The sequence below is a fragment of the Trichomycterus rosablanca genome, chromosome 20 (assembly GCF_030014385.1).
Source record: "Trichomycterus rosablanca isolate fTriRos1 chromosome 20, fTriRos1.hap1, whole genome shotgun sequence".
NCBI lineage: Eukaryota > Metazoa > Chordata > Actinopteri > Siluriformes > Trichomycteridae > Trichomycterus > Trichomycterus rosablanca.
Genome location: NC_086007.1, coordinates 26,939,877 through 26,954,389, shown reverse-complemented (window position 1 = coordinate 26,954,389; position 14,513 = coordinate 26,939,877). Strand labels below are relative to the sequence as shown.

Sequence of the window (14,513 nt, the reverse complement as noted above, 5' to 3'; positions counted from 1 at the left end):
TTTATACTATTATAATATTGTATGTGACGTGTGCACCGCCAGGGTGGCACTGTGGCCTCACAGCAAGAAGGTCCTGGGTTCGGCCTGTGTGGAGTTTGCATGTTCTCCCCGTGTCTGCGTGGGTGTCCTTCAGGAGCTCCGGTTTCCTCCCACAGTCCGTAAACATGCAGTCAGGTTAACTGGAGACACTGAATTGCCCTGTGGGTGTGTGTGCTCTGCGATGGACTGGCGCTTTGTCCAGGGTGTTACTGTGTGCCTTGCGCCCATTGTAGAGCTGGGATAGGCTCCAGCACCCCTCACGACCCTAATTGGATAAGCGGTTAAGAAAGTAAGTGAGTGATTGTGCACCACCAGTCCGGTGCCTTTCTTCCCCTAAAAACAAGCTGAAGGTAAAATAGCTACTCATAATCGCATGTAGTTGCAGGTGAGTATGCAAGCTTGGTCTTTCCTTTGGATGTACTGCGACCCTGGTCAGGATAGAGTGGAAAATAATGATGGGTGGTGAATGACCGAACACGTGTGTCGTGTTCTAGTGGACATGTCATTGGTACGTTTGGTCGCTAGAGGGAGCTGGAGTGTATAATTGAGTATAAACCGCTATCAGCGCTCCAGTGTGGAAGAACTGGGGCTACCCGGCTGCATTCGGTGTATCAGTGAGTGTTGATAAACTGTTCTAGAAAGATGGAGGAAATAAAGAAGAATAAAGAGAAACCTCAGCAGGAGAAGAGTGAAGGGAAGGAGAAACAGTCTGCCGGGAAAGAGAAGGAGAAAGATAAGAAAGAGGAGCAGGAGCTGGTGAGTCTCGCATTCATTTACCTGAGTCACTGTTCGACTGTAGCGCCTTGAGCCGCCGGTCGCGCTACAAATTACTACACGTTCACTACACTAGTGCACTACAGAGCGCGCCATAGAACGGAGCGTGCGCACTATCTAGTGAAGATCGAAATTATTATTGATGAATTTGAAACACATCCCGTGCTGCTGTTACTACAGCTAGGCCAGCGCGTCTTTGTTCGTATTTTATTATATTTAACTACTATTATCATTCTCTGTCCATTTTGTTATGCCTGTATATTAAATATCTATTATTTTAAAGAGTTGTCTACCTAACTTACAAAACGTAGCCGAAAACTATCAATAACGTTAAACTAATGTAGTACTGCTGCCGCAGCATTATTTCACTTCCCACCTGTTTTGCGGAAATATTCGACCCCATTGGCTAGTTTTAAAAGTTTCGTCCAATCACCTTAGTAGATCTAGTTGTTCAGCCAATCACAACAAACGAGGCGGGTATCCACAATACGGGTGGAAGAAATCAGTGTTAGCTTGCATGCTACATGCACAGTGACTCATGACAGTGTAAACACAACGTTAATTTCAGACTTTTATCAATAAAACCACGAATTTATAATTAATTATTTAAATATTAAACACTATAACCGAATACGTATGTCCGTAGATGTTGTTAATTTTACGAAATAACGAAGTTCGAGATCAAATATCAGAATGTATGGTGACAGTTGAACTTGAACATGTTCTGAATAAGCTGAACAACAAGAATCAAAGAATAAAGAATAATTTAAAGTCCTCTTTGCTTGTTTTACTTACCATTTACCTTTTTATATTGTTGTATACCAAAGTTTTGTGTACTATTTGTCCAATTCTTATGTTTAGAAGTGGAAAAAGTAAACACACCCTTCCTCCCAGCAAACTATCACAAATGTAATGCACATTTAACCCATAATTAATGAATTATAGTAAAATAAAATATTAGTTCATATGAGCAAGCTCTTCTGCTTTAAGGCCTCAATTTCTTTAATTAATTTTGCCTTTAATTGACTTTGATGCTCGGATGAAAGAATTGTTTTCACTAAATCCAAATATCAACAAATTCTGGAAGCAAATGTGACGGTCAGTCAAAAAACCGAAGCTGAAAAGAGCCGACAATGGTCCAAAACATGCCTCAAAATCCATTTTAAACTAAACATCTTTTATCTATCTTAAGGGCAACAGTAGCTCAGTGGTTTGGACACTGGAGTGTTAAATGGAATGTTAAAATCCCAGCCTGGCCAAGCAGCCACTGTTGGACCCTTGAGCAAAGCCTTAACCATCTTATATTGTATAATGCTTAATCCTAAGTTCTGACACCATCATCCAAAACAAGCTGGGATTAGTAAAGACAAGGATTTTTTTTATCGTTTATATGATGATAAAGGTGAACTCTTCTGTCCATTAAGGGTGGGAAATAAAGGGGGGGTATGTAGTTGGAAAAAAATCACTTTTCAGATGACGGGGGTCCAATTTTAGATCATTAAAGCGTTTACTTTCTGCACTATTCACACTATAGCAGTCAGCGTTGTAGAGCTAATAAATCCTGTCGTGTGAAATCCTTTATGAGCCTAAAATAAGGAACCCTTGGGGTTTGCATTACTGTCCATGTTTTTATCTGTCATTCTGTCATTTCCAAATCCCTATTACAGTTCAGATATTCAGAGGTCCACAGACTTGCACTTGCCTCCACAGAAACATTAAATAGATGCTGGCTGCTTCTTTACACCAGCCAGCGGTGGATTGTACCACACATGAAGAGTCGTACAATCCATAAAGACCTGCAGTCTCGTTCTGAACTTTTGTTTTCTGATGCTTTGTTTTTCAGTCTGAGGAGGACCGGCAGTTACAGGAGGAGCTGGAACTGATGGTGGAGAGATTGAGCGTGAGTACTGACCTTCGCCGGAGTAAATATGTACAATATAACAACATGTCGGTTATAAATCGTGTGTCGCGTGTGCGCTTTTCGTCTCGTTCCGTCAGGATACGGACGAGTCCCTGCACCACTCCGCTCTGGAGGAGCTGCGCCGACAGATCCGCTCCTCGACCACGTCCATGACGTCTGTACCCAAACCCCTCAAGTTCCTGCGGCCGCAGTACGGCAAGCTTAAGGAGATCTACGAGGGCATGGCGGCCGGGGAGAACAAGGTGAGGACGGGGATGGGAAGCGGCCGTGGCTGCTGCGCGTGTATCGAGACGCGGCGTACGGAATGTCTGAACCACACGTTGTCTCTCTTCCGTGTAGCGTTTCTGTGCCGACGTGGTTTCCGTCCTGGCCATGACGATGAGCGGAGAGAGGGAGTGTCTGAAGTACCGTCTGCTGGGGTCGCAGGAGGAGCTGGCGTCCTGGGGCCACGAATACGTCAGGTAAACGTCACCTACCGGCACGAGCGCGCCTCTGACGGGCACGACGACACCGCGTATGTGTCGCCCGTGTCTCGGTGCAAGCCAGCAGCCGTCTCTGGACACCGAGCCACGTGTCGTCACACAGACACTGGTGAGGGTCAGAAGTATGTGGACGCCCCTCCTAAGTCATTTCAGTGCCTTAGTTGAGGTGTTTCAGCGACACCCACTGTTAACACGTCATCAAGCAAATAGGTGTAGAGAATACCGATGCTTTTAACTGCGGCGACGGTTTGGGGAAGGCCCTAATATTCCTGTTCGACTCGAGAGAGACTCATGAAGCTTGTGGTCAGGTGACCCTGTCCTAATTTGGAGGCACGCTCGAGAGGCTAGCCGTCGGATGCTCTTAAGCGGACTGTAGGAGGCGCTGTTGTGCCGGCAAAGACAAAACCAGTTGAATTGTGCGCGCGCGTGTGTGTGTAGGCACCTTGCGGGTGAGGTGGCGAAGGAGTGGCAGGAGCTGGAGGAGGGCGATAAGGTGCAGCAGGAGACCCTGCTGAAGCTGGTGAAGGAGATCGTGCCCTACAACATGGAGCACAACGCCGAGCACGAAGCCTGCGACCTCCTGATGGAGGTCGAGCACCTGGACATGCTGGACCTGTACATCGACGAGAACGCCTACGCCAAGGTCTGCCTCTACCTCGCCAGGTGGGTCCGTCTCGTCCTCGCCCCCGGAGCTCTGCGTCCGGCCCCGCGGTCCGAATCTTAGCCTCGTACTCTTTGATCTCACCTGTCCTCCGTGTCCCCCTCCTCCTCAGCTGCGTGAGCTACGTCCCCGAGCCCGAGAACTCCGCCCTGCTGAAATGCGCCCTGAACATCTTCCGCAAGTTCAACCGTTACCCAGAAGCCCTGAGGCTGGCGCTCATGCTCAACGACGTGGAGCTGGTGGAGAACATCTTCACGTCCTGCAAAGACATGTACGACCGTACACACACACACACACACACACACACACACTCGGAGCCAGGAGTGGAATCCGTTCTGCTCGATGTAGGATTTCCTTACGTGTGTGTGTGTGTGTGTGTGTGTGTGTGTGTGTGTGTGTGTGTGTGTGTGTGTGTGTGTGTGTGTGTGTGTGTGTGTGTAGTGTGGTGCAGAAGGAGATGGCCTTCATGCTGGGCAGACACGGCATGTTCCTGGAGCTGAACGAGGACGTGGACGACTACGAGGACCTGACCGAGATCATGTCCAACGTCCAGCTCAACAGCAACTTCCTCGCCCTCGCTCGTGAGGTATGTCTTGGGAGTCCGTCTGTGGGGATTTGTGCCCGTTCTGTTGGGCACACGGGTCAAACCAGGGAACCTCAGAGGCACCAAACTAGTGAAACTGGGTCTTTATGGGCTTGTTAGGGCGGTTGTTGCCTAGTGGTTAAGGTACTGGACTAGTAATCGAAAGGTTGCTGGTTCATGCCCACCACTGCCAGGTTGACGCTGTTGGGCCCTTAAGCAAGGCCCTTAACCCTCAATTACTTAGACAGTCACAGTACTGTAAGTTGTTTTGAATAGAAATGTAAATGTTTATAGACCTTGATATAGGCTTTGTGCACAGGGACATTGGAAAGGTCCTTCCTTAAGCTGTTTTCACAAAGTTAGAAGCATTTAATTGGCATTGGCTCTAGCTTAAACCCTTTGATTGTCATTGAGCGTGCTTACAATATTTTTTAATACATATACTGTATATATATACTGTATATATACAAAAATGCAAGTGACTTGCAGTAACACAGTCCTACCAGAGGGGGGCTCCAAATCCCCAGAACTAGTGTACCGCACTGCAGCTTTAAAATCGATCTAGTATCGCGTGACGCGTTTAATCCATGCATCTAATCCAGTCCTCTCGCCCCCGCAGTTGGACATCATGGAGCCCAAAGTGCCGGACGACATTTACAAAACCCACCTGGAGAACAACCGTGAGACCTTTCCTGTTCCTCTCTCTTTAATTTCCCAGCCGTTCTGGGTCCTAACCTCTGGGTCTGTCCCGCAGGATTCGGCGGCAGCGGCTCTCAGGTGGACTCGGCTCGCATGAACCTGGCCTCGTCGTTCGTGAACGGCTTCGTCAACGCGGCGTTCGGGCAGGACAAGCTGCTCACGGAGGACGGCAACAAGTGGCTCTATAAGAACAAAGATCACGGTGAGAAACGAGGACGCGCCCCTACACACCTTTGCACTTTCGTTTAAAGCTCGGTGACGCCAGTGGCACTCCGAACTCTGCACCTTTGCCTGAGGCAGGGGTGTGTGATGGGCGATTTTTGGCGTCTTTATACTTGTTGTGTTAATGAAGTAGTTTTAACCCCATAACACCAAGCGTATCATATTTGATACAGAGTTTTAGAGACCTCTATGTCGTGTTGCTTTCCTGGACAGCTTGATGTGCCAGCTGTAGCCTAGTGGTTAAGGTACTGGACCAGTGATCAGAAGGTCTCTGGTTCAAGCCCCACCACTGCCAGGTTGTTGCTCTTGGGCCCTTGAGCAAGGCCCTTAGCCCTCAGGCGTCTGCTAAATGCTGAAAATGTAAACGTGCACAATTAGATACTTGTCTTCTGCCCCCTGGTGGATTTTTCATGCACTTCATGCACCAGAGATCCAAAATGGTCATCGATCAGTGACCCGCCTGTTGTTTTGCATGGATGCTTTTGTGAAATATAGGGTTTAAAAAAAAAAGCACTGACGTGTTTACTGATCTTTCTTGTTAGTACTTGATGTGTCATCATTTCTTTTGTTCTAAAATCAGGTTGAATTTGTGTATCAAATTATATACAGCAGGTATTTAAGGCAAATATCGACATATATCCGTATAATTCTAATTAAAATGAGAATTTTTGGGCCATGTTTCGGTGGTTTAGGCTGTAAAGGGTATATGTGTGTGTGTGTGTGTGTGTGTGTGTGTGTGTGTGTGTGTGTGCAGGGATGCTGAGTGCTGCTGCGTCTCTCGGGATGATCCTGCTCTGGGACGTGGACGGCGGTCTGACTCAGATTGACAAGTATCTCTACTCCTCCGAAGATTACATCAAGGTACACGCACACACACACGCGCACACACACACGCACACACACGCACACACACACCCCTCACATCGTGCGTCCAATGGGCAAAACTATATGGACACCCTTTCTAATTATTGACTTCAGGTGCTCGAGCCACACCCACTGTCGAGAGCCAGAAAGTCTTGAGACGCATGACTTGGCGTGTTTGCATCCCACTGGCGTGGACCGCTGAAGTCGTGCGTCGTTCTGTAGTCCTCGCTATGCCCATATTTGGAGACCCGGGTCGAAGTCTGATTTTCTATGGCAGAAATCGACTCTAACGCGTCCTGTGCTGAATGAACACGTTCAGAACCCTGCACGTTTCGTCCCGCGTGCGTTTCTCTCCCGTACGTCGCCGGATCCCCCGAATGACGAGGTCGTTAAAGGGGTCGGAATACTAACGACGCTACACGAAAGCTGACGCTACTGCGCATTAATTAGACGTCGCCGAACTACACCGATCAAAGCGACGGAACGAGCCGCCCCGCGTTCGTCGAGTACAGCCGAAGGCGTAACGCCCGACCGTCCTCGCGTTCTACTTTAATGTAGCTAGCTACCAAAAATATTAAGACGAAAACGCGTGAAGATCACGGCGCTGTTACGCCGGTGAGTCGCGCTGCTTCGGGCGCTTATTTAAGAGGCTTATGAAAGAAAGAAAAAAGAAAACATTAAGAGGCTTCCGGTCTAGTGACGTCAATTCGGTGCGCAGTAGCGTTAGCTCACATGGAGCAATATTCATATTTTGACTCTTTAACGACGTCATAATTCAGAGGATCCGGCGATAATAGACAGAAGAATCTCCATAAAACAAAACCTAACAGCTCTGGAACATGTTTTATGACTACAGGATGCGAGAGAGGCGATTCTTCCCATTCGACATTTCTCTTCGACCCGGGTTACCAAATATGGGCATAACGACACGGCGTGGCCTACAAAATGACCACACGACTTCAGTGGTCTGTTCCTCCAGTCCGAAGAGCCCTGACCTCAACTCTAGCAAACGTATTTGGGATGAATTGGAACTCGTCCGGGCTCATTTGGTTCCTGTAGAGAATAAAAACAACGGATTTTACGTCGGGTGCACGAACCTTTGCATACGGCTGCACAAGTTTAGTATCGATATTATTTGTGACACGTTCTTTGTTGTATTTTTAAATCTGGTCAGTCGGGGGCGCTGCTGGCGTGCGGTATCGTGAACTCGGGCGTCCGTAACGAGTGCGATCCCGCCCTGGCCCTCCTGTCCGACTACGTCCTGCACAACAGCAACGTCATGAGGATAGGAGCCATCTTTGGGTAACGCACACACACACACACACACACACACACACACACACACACACACACAGAGTCTGTACCACGTGTCCTGGTACCAGAGTATGACCTTCGACCCTTGGTTCGTTTTTACCCAGGCTGGGTTTGGCGTACGCCGGATCTAACCGTGAGGACGTCCTGTCTCTGCTCCTGCCCGTCATGGGAGACTCCAAATCCAGCATGGAGGTACGATCGTGCTCAGCGGGTATCCCCGACCCTCCAGCAGAGGGCGCACTTATACAAGTAATGAGCAAGGAACCCAGTCAGGCGCCCTCCCCAGGCACGACCAATCGCGACAAGCTCGAACTTATACTCGAACAAATAAAAACACTCGGTACAAGTTTATACAAGTTAAAAATCAGTAATATTTTATTTACGTTTGATAATAACTCCCTTTCAGCTATGTTTATTTTTCTGCAATGAATGCTGGGATTGATTTGGTCACCAAGGCAGCGTCGGATGCTCACTCGTCGAGTGAAAATAACACTGAAATATTAAGATGCCTGTTTATTATTTTATTGACGAATAAATAGCAGTTCAGTACATTTATATCTGTGTTAATTATATTTTGTTTTGCAAACTTAGTCATGTTTAAGTCGATCCTGATGCCTTAAGTCTTTCCCACATGATAAAGTATACGGTTTATTAATTCAACAATGGTATCGGATCGGTATCGGGTATCGGTATCGGAACTGAAGAAGTTGGATCGGAGCATCCCTAGTAGAGAGCAGGGTGGGTCACTGGGTCTTCAGACAGTTGATGTGTGTGTGTGTGTGTGTGTTAGGTGGCAGGAGTGACGGCGCTGGCGTGCGGTATGATCGCCGTGGGTTCGTGTAATGGTGACGTCACCTCCACCGTCCTGCAGACCATCATGGAGAAGAACGAGCAGGAGCTGAAGGACACGTACGCTCGCTGGCTGCCCCTCGGACTCGGACTCAACCACCTCGGTAAAGAAAAGAAATCCAATTCGAACCCTAACCTGCAGAGTTTTAGAAAAACAAATTAAAAAAAACAATAGAAACTGGGTTCGTGACGGTTATTATCGTCCGCTTGTACAGCAGGTACAAGATTCTGACCACACGATCTGATTGGTTGAAAGACGTTGTAACCCACCTTGTCATGTGACGGCAGGTTTTTTTCCACCATAACTGCATCACTGGCTCCCGTGTTACCGTACCGCCTCCCAGTATCAGCAGACCGTCCTTGATTGCGTGTTGTCGTCGTTTTCAGGTAAAGGAGAGGCGATCGAGACCACGCTGGCAGCCCTGCAGGTCGTCCCCGAACCGTTCCGCAGCTTCGCGAACACACTCGTGGACATTTGCGCCTACGCAGGTAAGGGCCGCGCACCTGTAGAGACCCTTGGAAATGGATTTTAAGTTGACTTCAGCGTTGCCGGGTGAAAAGAAGCGGTGGTGGACGTGTGCAGAGGTGCTGTGGCATAAAAAATGACTATAGTTGCCGACCTTCGCTTAATTTTAATGTATATATTTATATACATGATATAAGAGCAACATGTGTCATGCAGGAGTAAGTGTGGGTGCTGCACAGCTCCAGTATCTTGACCTGGGTTTGAGCCTCATCTCCTGTGACTCCTATTGGACGGCGGTAGCTCAGCGGTTAAGGTACTGGACTGGACTAGTGGACCACTGGCACACACTGTCGCTGCTGGACCCTTGAGCAAGGCCCTAACTCTTAAGTAATCAGAAGGTTGCTGGTTTAACTTGCCACTGTTGGGCCCCTGAGTAAGGCTCTCAAGCCCTTAATTGCTCAAATTGTAATCGCTCATAACTGTAAGTCATTCTAGGGCAGTTGTAGCTTAGCCTAGTGGTTAAAGTACTGGACAAGTAAGCATAAGGTCATTGGTTCAAACCCCGATGCCGGGTCGCTACTGTTAAAGTACATACATAAATATGGCTTAGGACCCACTACGACCCCGATCACGTCGGTATGAAAGAAATAAGGATATTTATCGGGAGTATTAATAGGTGCTCGATTTGTGTTTCAGGATCCGGTAACGTCCTGAAGGTGCAGCAGCTGTTGCACATCTGCAGCGAGCACTACGACACCAAGGACAAAGACGAGGACAAGGACAAGAAGGACAAAAAGGACAAGGATAAGAAAGAGAGCGCGGCGGACATGGGTTCTCATCAGGTGTGTGTGTGTGTGTGTGTGTGTGCGCGCGTGTGTTGATATTGTTCTATCAGTACAACCCAGGTTCTGATTCGTTTATTCTGTTCTCTCTGGCGCCCCCGTTCCAGGGCGTGGCTGTACTGGGTATTGCACTTATCGCCATGGGGGAGGAGATCGGATCGGAGATGGCGCTACGTACGTTCGGGCACCTGGTCAGTCTGTGCTTCCCTTCATCGTCCTGCTTCCTCCGTGCCGTGCCGTGCCGACCCGCACGTTTTTAATCATTTCCTCTTTTGTCGTCTCATATTTGAATGATTATCTTCGTCTGTCGCGTCTGCAGTTGCGGTACGGAGAGCCCACTCTGCGCAGGGCGGTCCCGTTGGCGCTGGCGCTCATCTCCGTGTCCAATCCCAGACTCAACATTCTGGACACGCTCAGCAAGTTCTCACACGACGCCGACCCAGAGGTCTCGCACAACTCCATCTTCGCCATGGGCATGGTGGGCAGCGGTGAGTGCTCTCCGACCTGCCCCGACACGCCCCTCTTCCCTATACTAACGACTTTTTACGTGTACGATTCATTTTATATGGAGGGTTCGGATCTCGGTTGCGCTGCCCCACATCTGCCAACTTGCCACTCTTGGGCCCCTGAGCAAGGTCCCTTATTGAGCAGGTGGAAAGTCTAGGGCAGTTGTGTCCTACATTAGTGGTTAAAGTGCTGGACTAGTGAGCATAAGGTTACTGGTTCAAACCCCGCCACTGCTGGACCCTTGAGCAAGGCCCTAACTCTTAATTGCTTAGACGAGTAATCAGAAGGTTGCAGGTTTAACTTGCCACTGTTGGGCCCCTGAGTAAGGCTCTTAAGCCCTTAATTGCTCAAATTGTAATCGCTCCTATCTGTAGGTCAATCCACTGCAGTTGTAGCTTAGCCTAGTGGTTAAAGTACTGAACTAGTAAGCGTAAGGTTATTGCTTACTAGTCAGATAAACTACCGCTTTCTTTGAGAATCCACCGCTGGTGGGTGAAAAGAAGTGGCCCTTGACTGTGCAAGTCTGTGGCATCTGCAGTAATGGATTAGAAACTAGGTTGGCTCAGCGGTGCTGTTCTCGTATCTGATTGGCTGATCCTGATGAAGGGTGGGAGGGATGGTTGAACGGGTTCCTCGTTGTGGCAGCAATTGCGACCTCTGCTGGCTGGTCGAGGCGCCTGAATGAGGGATGGTGGATTCACACATAGCGGTGCGCAAATGCTCAGGTGTTTAGGGGGCTGCAGCAGCACGTGAACTGAATTGGGGAATTAGATATGACTAGAATAAATAATATATATAAATGTGTTTTCCTCAGGCACCAACAACGCACGCCTGGCGGCGATGCTGCGCCAGCTCGCCCAGTACCACGCCAAGGACCCCAACAACCTGTTCATGGTCCGACTTGCGCAGGTGTGTATCTCGACACGATTGGGCGGTTGGGTCAAATCAGTGGGTCATTAAATCTATGCCCAGGGGTTGAAGTTCTAAGTTGGGAGGACAGGGGTACGTTCTCCCCCTTTCCTGGGTAAAAAAGAGAGTCGCCCCACCCCTTTCCAAACCCCCATTATTGTAAAAAAAATAGCTATATTATTTATAAGATAGGCTACTGGCCGTTCTTGGTATTGCAGGCTGAGCATTGTTTCTTGTAGCCTGTTTAAAACAGTACTCTGGCGCCCCCTTGAGAAATATCTTATTAATAAAATGGAGGCAATCTGGTCCCACTGTGGTTTACGAGATGTATCCTAAAGCCTCCACAGCGTGTTTATGCACCTGTTTGAAAACGCCTGTTGTAGACCTCGGACTCGCGGCTGGACGTGTTGTGCCATCTCTGAGGCTATTCTGTCCATCAACAATACAGTGTTGGACATACTCGACAACCATTCCGCCCTAACAGTCCCTCAGATCTGAGTTTTCTTCCATTCTGATGCTTGATGTGATTCATAGGATCAGTCGTGTTCTATGAACACACAGCATTCACATACATAAATATCTCAAGCTTGGGTTTTACCACCACCTAGTGGCTGTATACTAGAACTGACACTAACCTATAGGATTACAAGGTTCTGAAGTGAGTGAACGTGCTGCTTTTGAGCTGTAGATGTTATTTATAAAGCTTCAGGGTGCTCTAAGTTTGGTGTTTATCCCGCAGGGTTTGACTCACCTCGGTAAAGGCACTCTGACTCTGTGCCCGTACCACAGCGACAGGCAGCTGATGAGTCAGGTTGCAGTTGCTGGACTCCTCACGGTCCTGGTGTCGTTTTTGGACGTCAAAAACAGTAAGGACGCAACAGTCGTGTCTTGTATTTGTTCTCTGTGGTCCTGAACGTGCTTCACAACAGACTAAAAACTCAAACGGACACGGTGAACGTTAACCCCATGAACCGGCGGGCACCGAATGCGCCCATAGAGGCTTAGCGTAAAATTTAAAAGTACTTATTAGTAAATATACGGCAGCTCACTACAGCTGAGGGTTCGAAATTCTGCTGCGCTACTGGCCTATTATTATTATCATTATTATTATTATTATTATTATTATTATTATTAATATTATTATTATCATTATTATTATTATAATTATTAATATTAATATTATTATTATCATTTATTATTATTAATTATCATTATTATTATTATGAATATTATCATTATTAATATTATTATTATCATTATTATTATTTATGATTATCATTTATTATTATTATTATTATTATTAATTATTAGCATTGTTATTATTATGAATATTATTATCATTATTATTATTATGAATATTATCATTTATTATTATTATTAATTGTTGTCATTATTATTATTATGAATATTATCATTATTATTATTATCATTATTGTTATTGTTATTGTTATTATCATTATTATTATTATGAATATTATCATTATTAATATTATTATTATTAATATTATGATTATCATTTATTATTATTATTATTATTATTATTAATTATTAGCATTGTTATTATTATCATTATTATTATCATTATTATCATTATTATTATTATTAATATTATTATTATCATTATTATTATTATTATTATTATTATTAATAATAATATTATCATTTATTATTATTATTATTATTATTAATTGTTATCATTATTATTATTATGAATATTATATTTATTTTCATTATTATTATCATTATTAATATTATCATTATTATTATTATTAATATTATCATTATTATTATTATTATTATTATCATTATTATTATTATTAATTGTTATCATTATTATTATTATGAATATTATAATTATATCATTATTATTATCATTATTAATATTATTATCATTATTAATATTATTATTATTATCATTTATTATTATTATTATTATCATCATCATTTTACCACCACCTAGTGGCCGTATACTGGAACTGACACTGAAATTTGTAGGATTACAAGGTTTTAAGCTGTATATGTTATTTATAAATCTTCAGGGTGCTCAGAGGTTGCAGAATCGATCTAAAAACACTCATTTTGAACTATTGCTTATTTTAATGTTGTTATTTTTGCCTCCACACAGTCATTTTGGGGAAATCTCACTATGTGCTGTATGGACTGGTAGCAGCGATGCAGCCTCGTATGCTCGTCACATTCGACGAGGAGCTCCGACCTTTGCCGGTCTCGGTCCGGGTTGGACAGGTACGGTAGCGTTTATTGTTTGTGTTACATTCACACGTCTATAAATACAATCTTTTTTTTTTTTTTTTTAGCGGTTTATAAACGTTTAGGTGTGTTTCCATCATCCAGCTGTGATGCTGAACCTTTGCTTCATTCCTCTCTGTTCTGATTGTAGGCGGTGGACGTGGTGGGTCAGGCGGGTAAACCTAAAGCCATCACCGGATTCCAGACCCACACCACGCCCGTCCTGCTGGCACACGGAGAGAGGGCGGAGCTGGCTACAGAGGAGTACATCCCGGTCACGCCCATCCTGGAGGGCTTCGTCATCCTGCGCAAAAACCCCAACTACGACGCCTAAACACACACACACACACACACACACACACACCTGATCCAGGACCTCCACCCATCCAGAACGAACCTCCTGTACTCGACCTGTCTAAACTCCATCCATCACAGATACTTTATTACATCCAGCAGCGATTTCTTCCTTCTCTTTATTTTTTTTTTTTAGTATCACAGGTGTGTTTGCTTTGATCTCAATCATTATTTCGTTCCGTTTTTGTCTGTTTTGTTTGACTGTAAAAGGTTGTGATATAAAGAATAAATAAAAAAATGTGGTCTGTAGTTTTCTGCTCATTTATTTCACTTTTTAATAATCCGCCGAACCATCGGCACATCAGACACCGTTTCGGAAGGTCCATCGATGTCCTGTTGAAGACCTGGAGAGACCTGATGAGGCTTGAACTGATCTGTCGTGAAGAGTCATAGATATGACAACATGGCATACAAGAACAAACGAACAAACTGTCGTGAAGAATGGGAACTATTCAAATCCAGGTAGAGGTGCATCCAAGAAGGTCTGCGGCTCCGATTGCTAAAAATAAATTTAGGATCGTTTATTTCACTTCGGTATTAAATTATCTCAAAAACAGTGATTTGTATCAGATCATTTTTTATACAAACTAATTGCTTTTTAATTTTCTTAAATGGGTAGCCTATAACGATAATAAAAATAATAACACATTAATCGTAATTCTTATAATTAAATAGTATTATTACTATAAAAGCAAAACAACAATAATTATTAATGTTGTTTTTGTTTTTGGCTCGGTGGGTAGCACTGTCGCCTCACTGTGTGGAGTTTGCATGTTCTCC

General features: G+C 45.2%; 1 protein-coding gene across 1 annotated transcript; it reads left to right on the top strand.

Annotated features, from left to right (window-relative positions):
• Nucleotides 1-608: 608 nt before the first annotated feature.
• psmd2 (proteasome 26S subunit ubiquitin receptor, non-ATPase 2) lies at nucleotides 609-13,982 on the top strand. Its single transcript, XM_063016385.1, has 21 exons — nucleotides 609-795; nucleotides 2,657-2,713; nucleotides 2,812-2,976; nucleotides 3,074-3,195; nucleotides 3,655-3,879; nucleotides 3,990-4,148; nucleotides 4,319-4,463; nucleotides 5,080-5,140; nucleotides 5,215-5,361; nucleotides 6,136-6,242; nucleotides 7,420-7,547; nucleotides 7,664-7,751; nucleotides 8,350-8,512; nucleotides 8,796-8,897; nucleotides 9,571-9,716; nucleotides 9,824-9,907; nucleotides 10,036-10,204; nucleotides 11,038-11,132; nucleotides 11,872-11,998; nucleotides 13,258-13,376; nucleotides 13,531-13,982. Exons 1-21 carry the CDS (start codon nucleotides 682-684, stop codon nucleotides 13,711-13,713), a joined length of 2,706 nt encoding a protein of 901 aa, XP_062872455.1. The 5' UTR covers nucleotides 609-681; the 3' UTR covers nucleotides 13,714-13,982.
• Nucleotides 13,983-14,513: the final 531 nt, after the last annotated feature.

Excerpts from the sequence above, each read along its gene's own strand:
- psmd2 (XM_063016385.1), top strand. The coding sequence starts at position 682 with ATGGAGGAAATAAAGAAGAATAAAGAGAAACCTCAGCAGGAGAAGAGT. Across the intron at positions 5,362-6,135 it reads CTATAAGAACAAAGATCACG|GGATGCTGAGTGCTGCTGCG; the intron begins GTGAGAAACGAG and ends GTGTGTGTGCAG. Across the intron at positions 11,999-13,257 it reads GTTTTTGGACGTCAAAAACA|TCATTTTGGGGAAATCTCAC; the intron begins GTAAGGACGCAA and ends GCCTCCACACAG.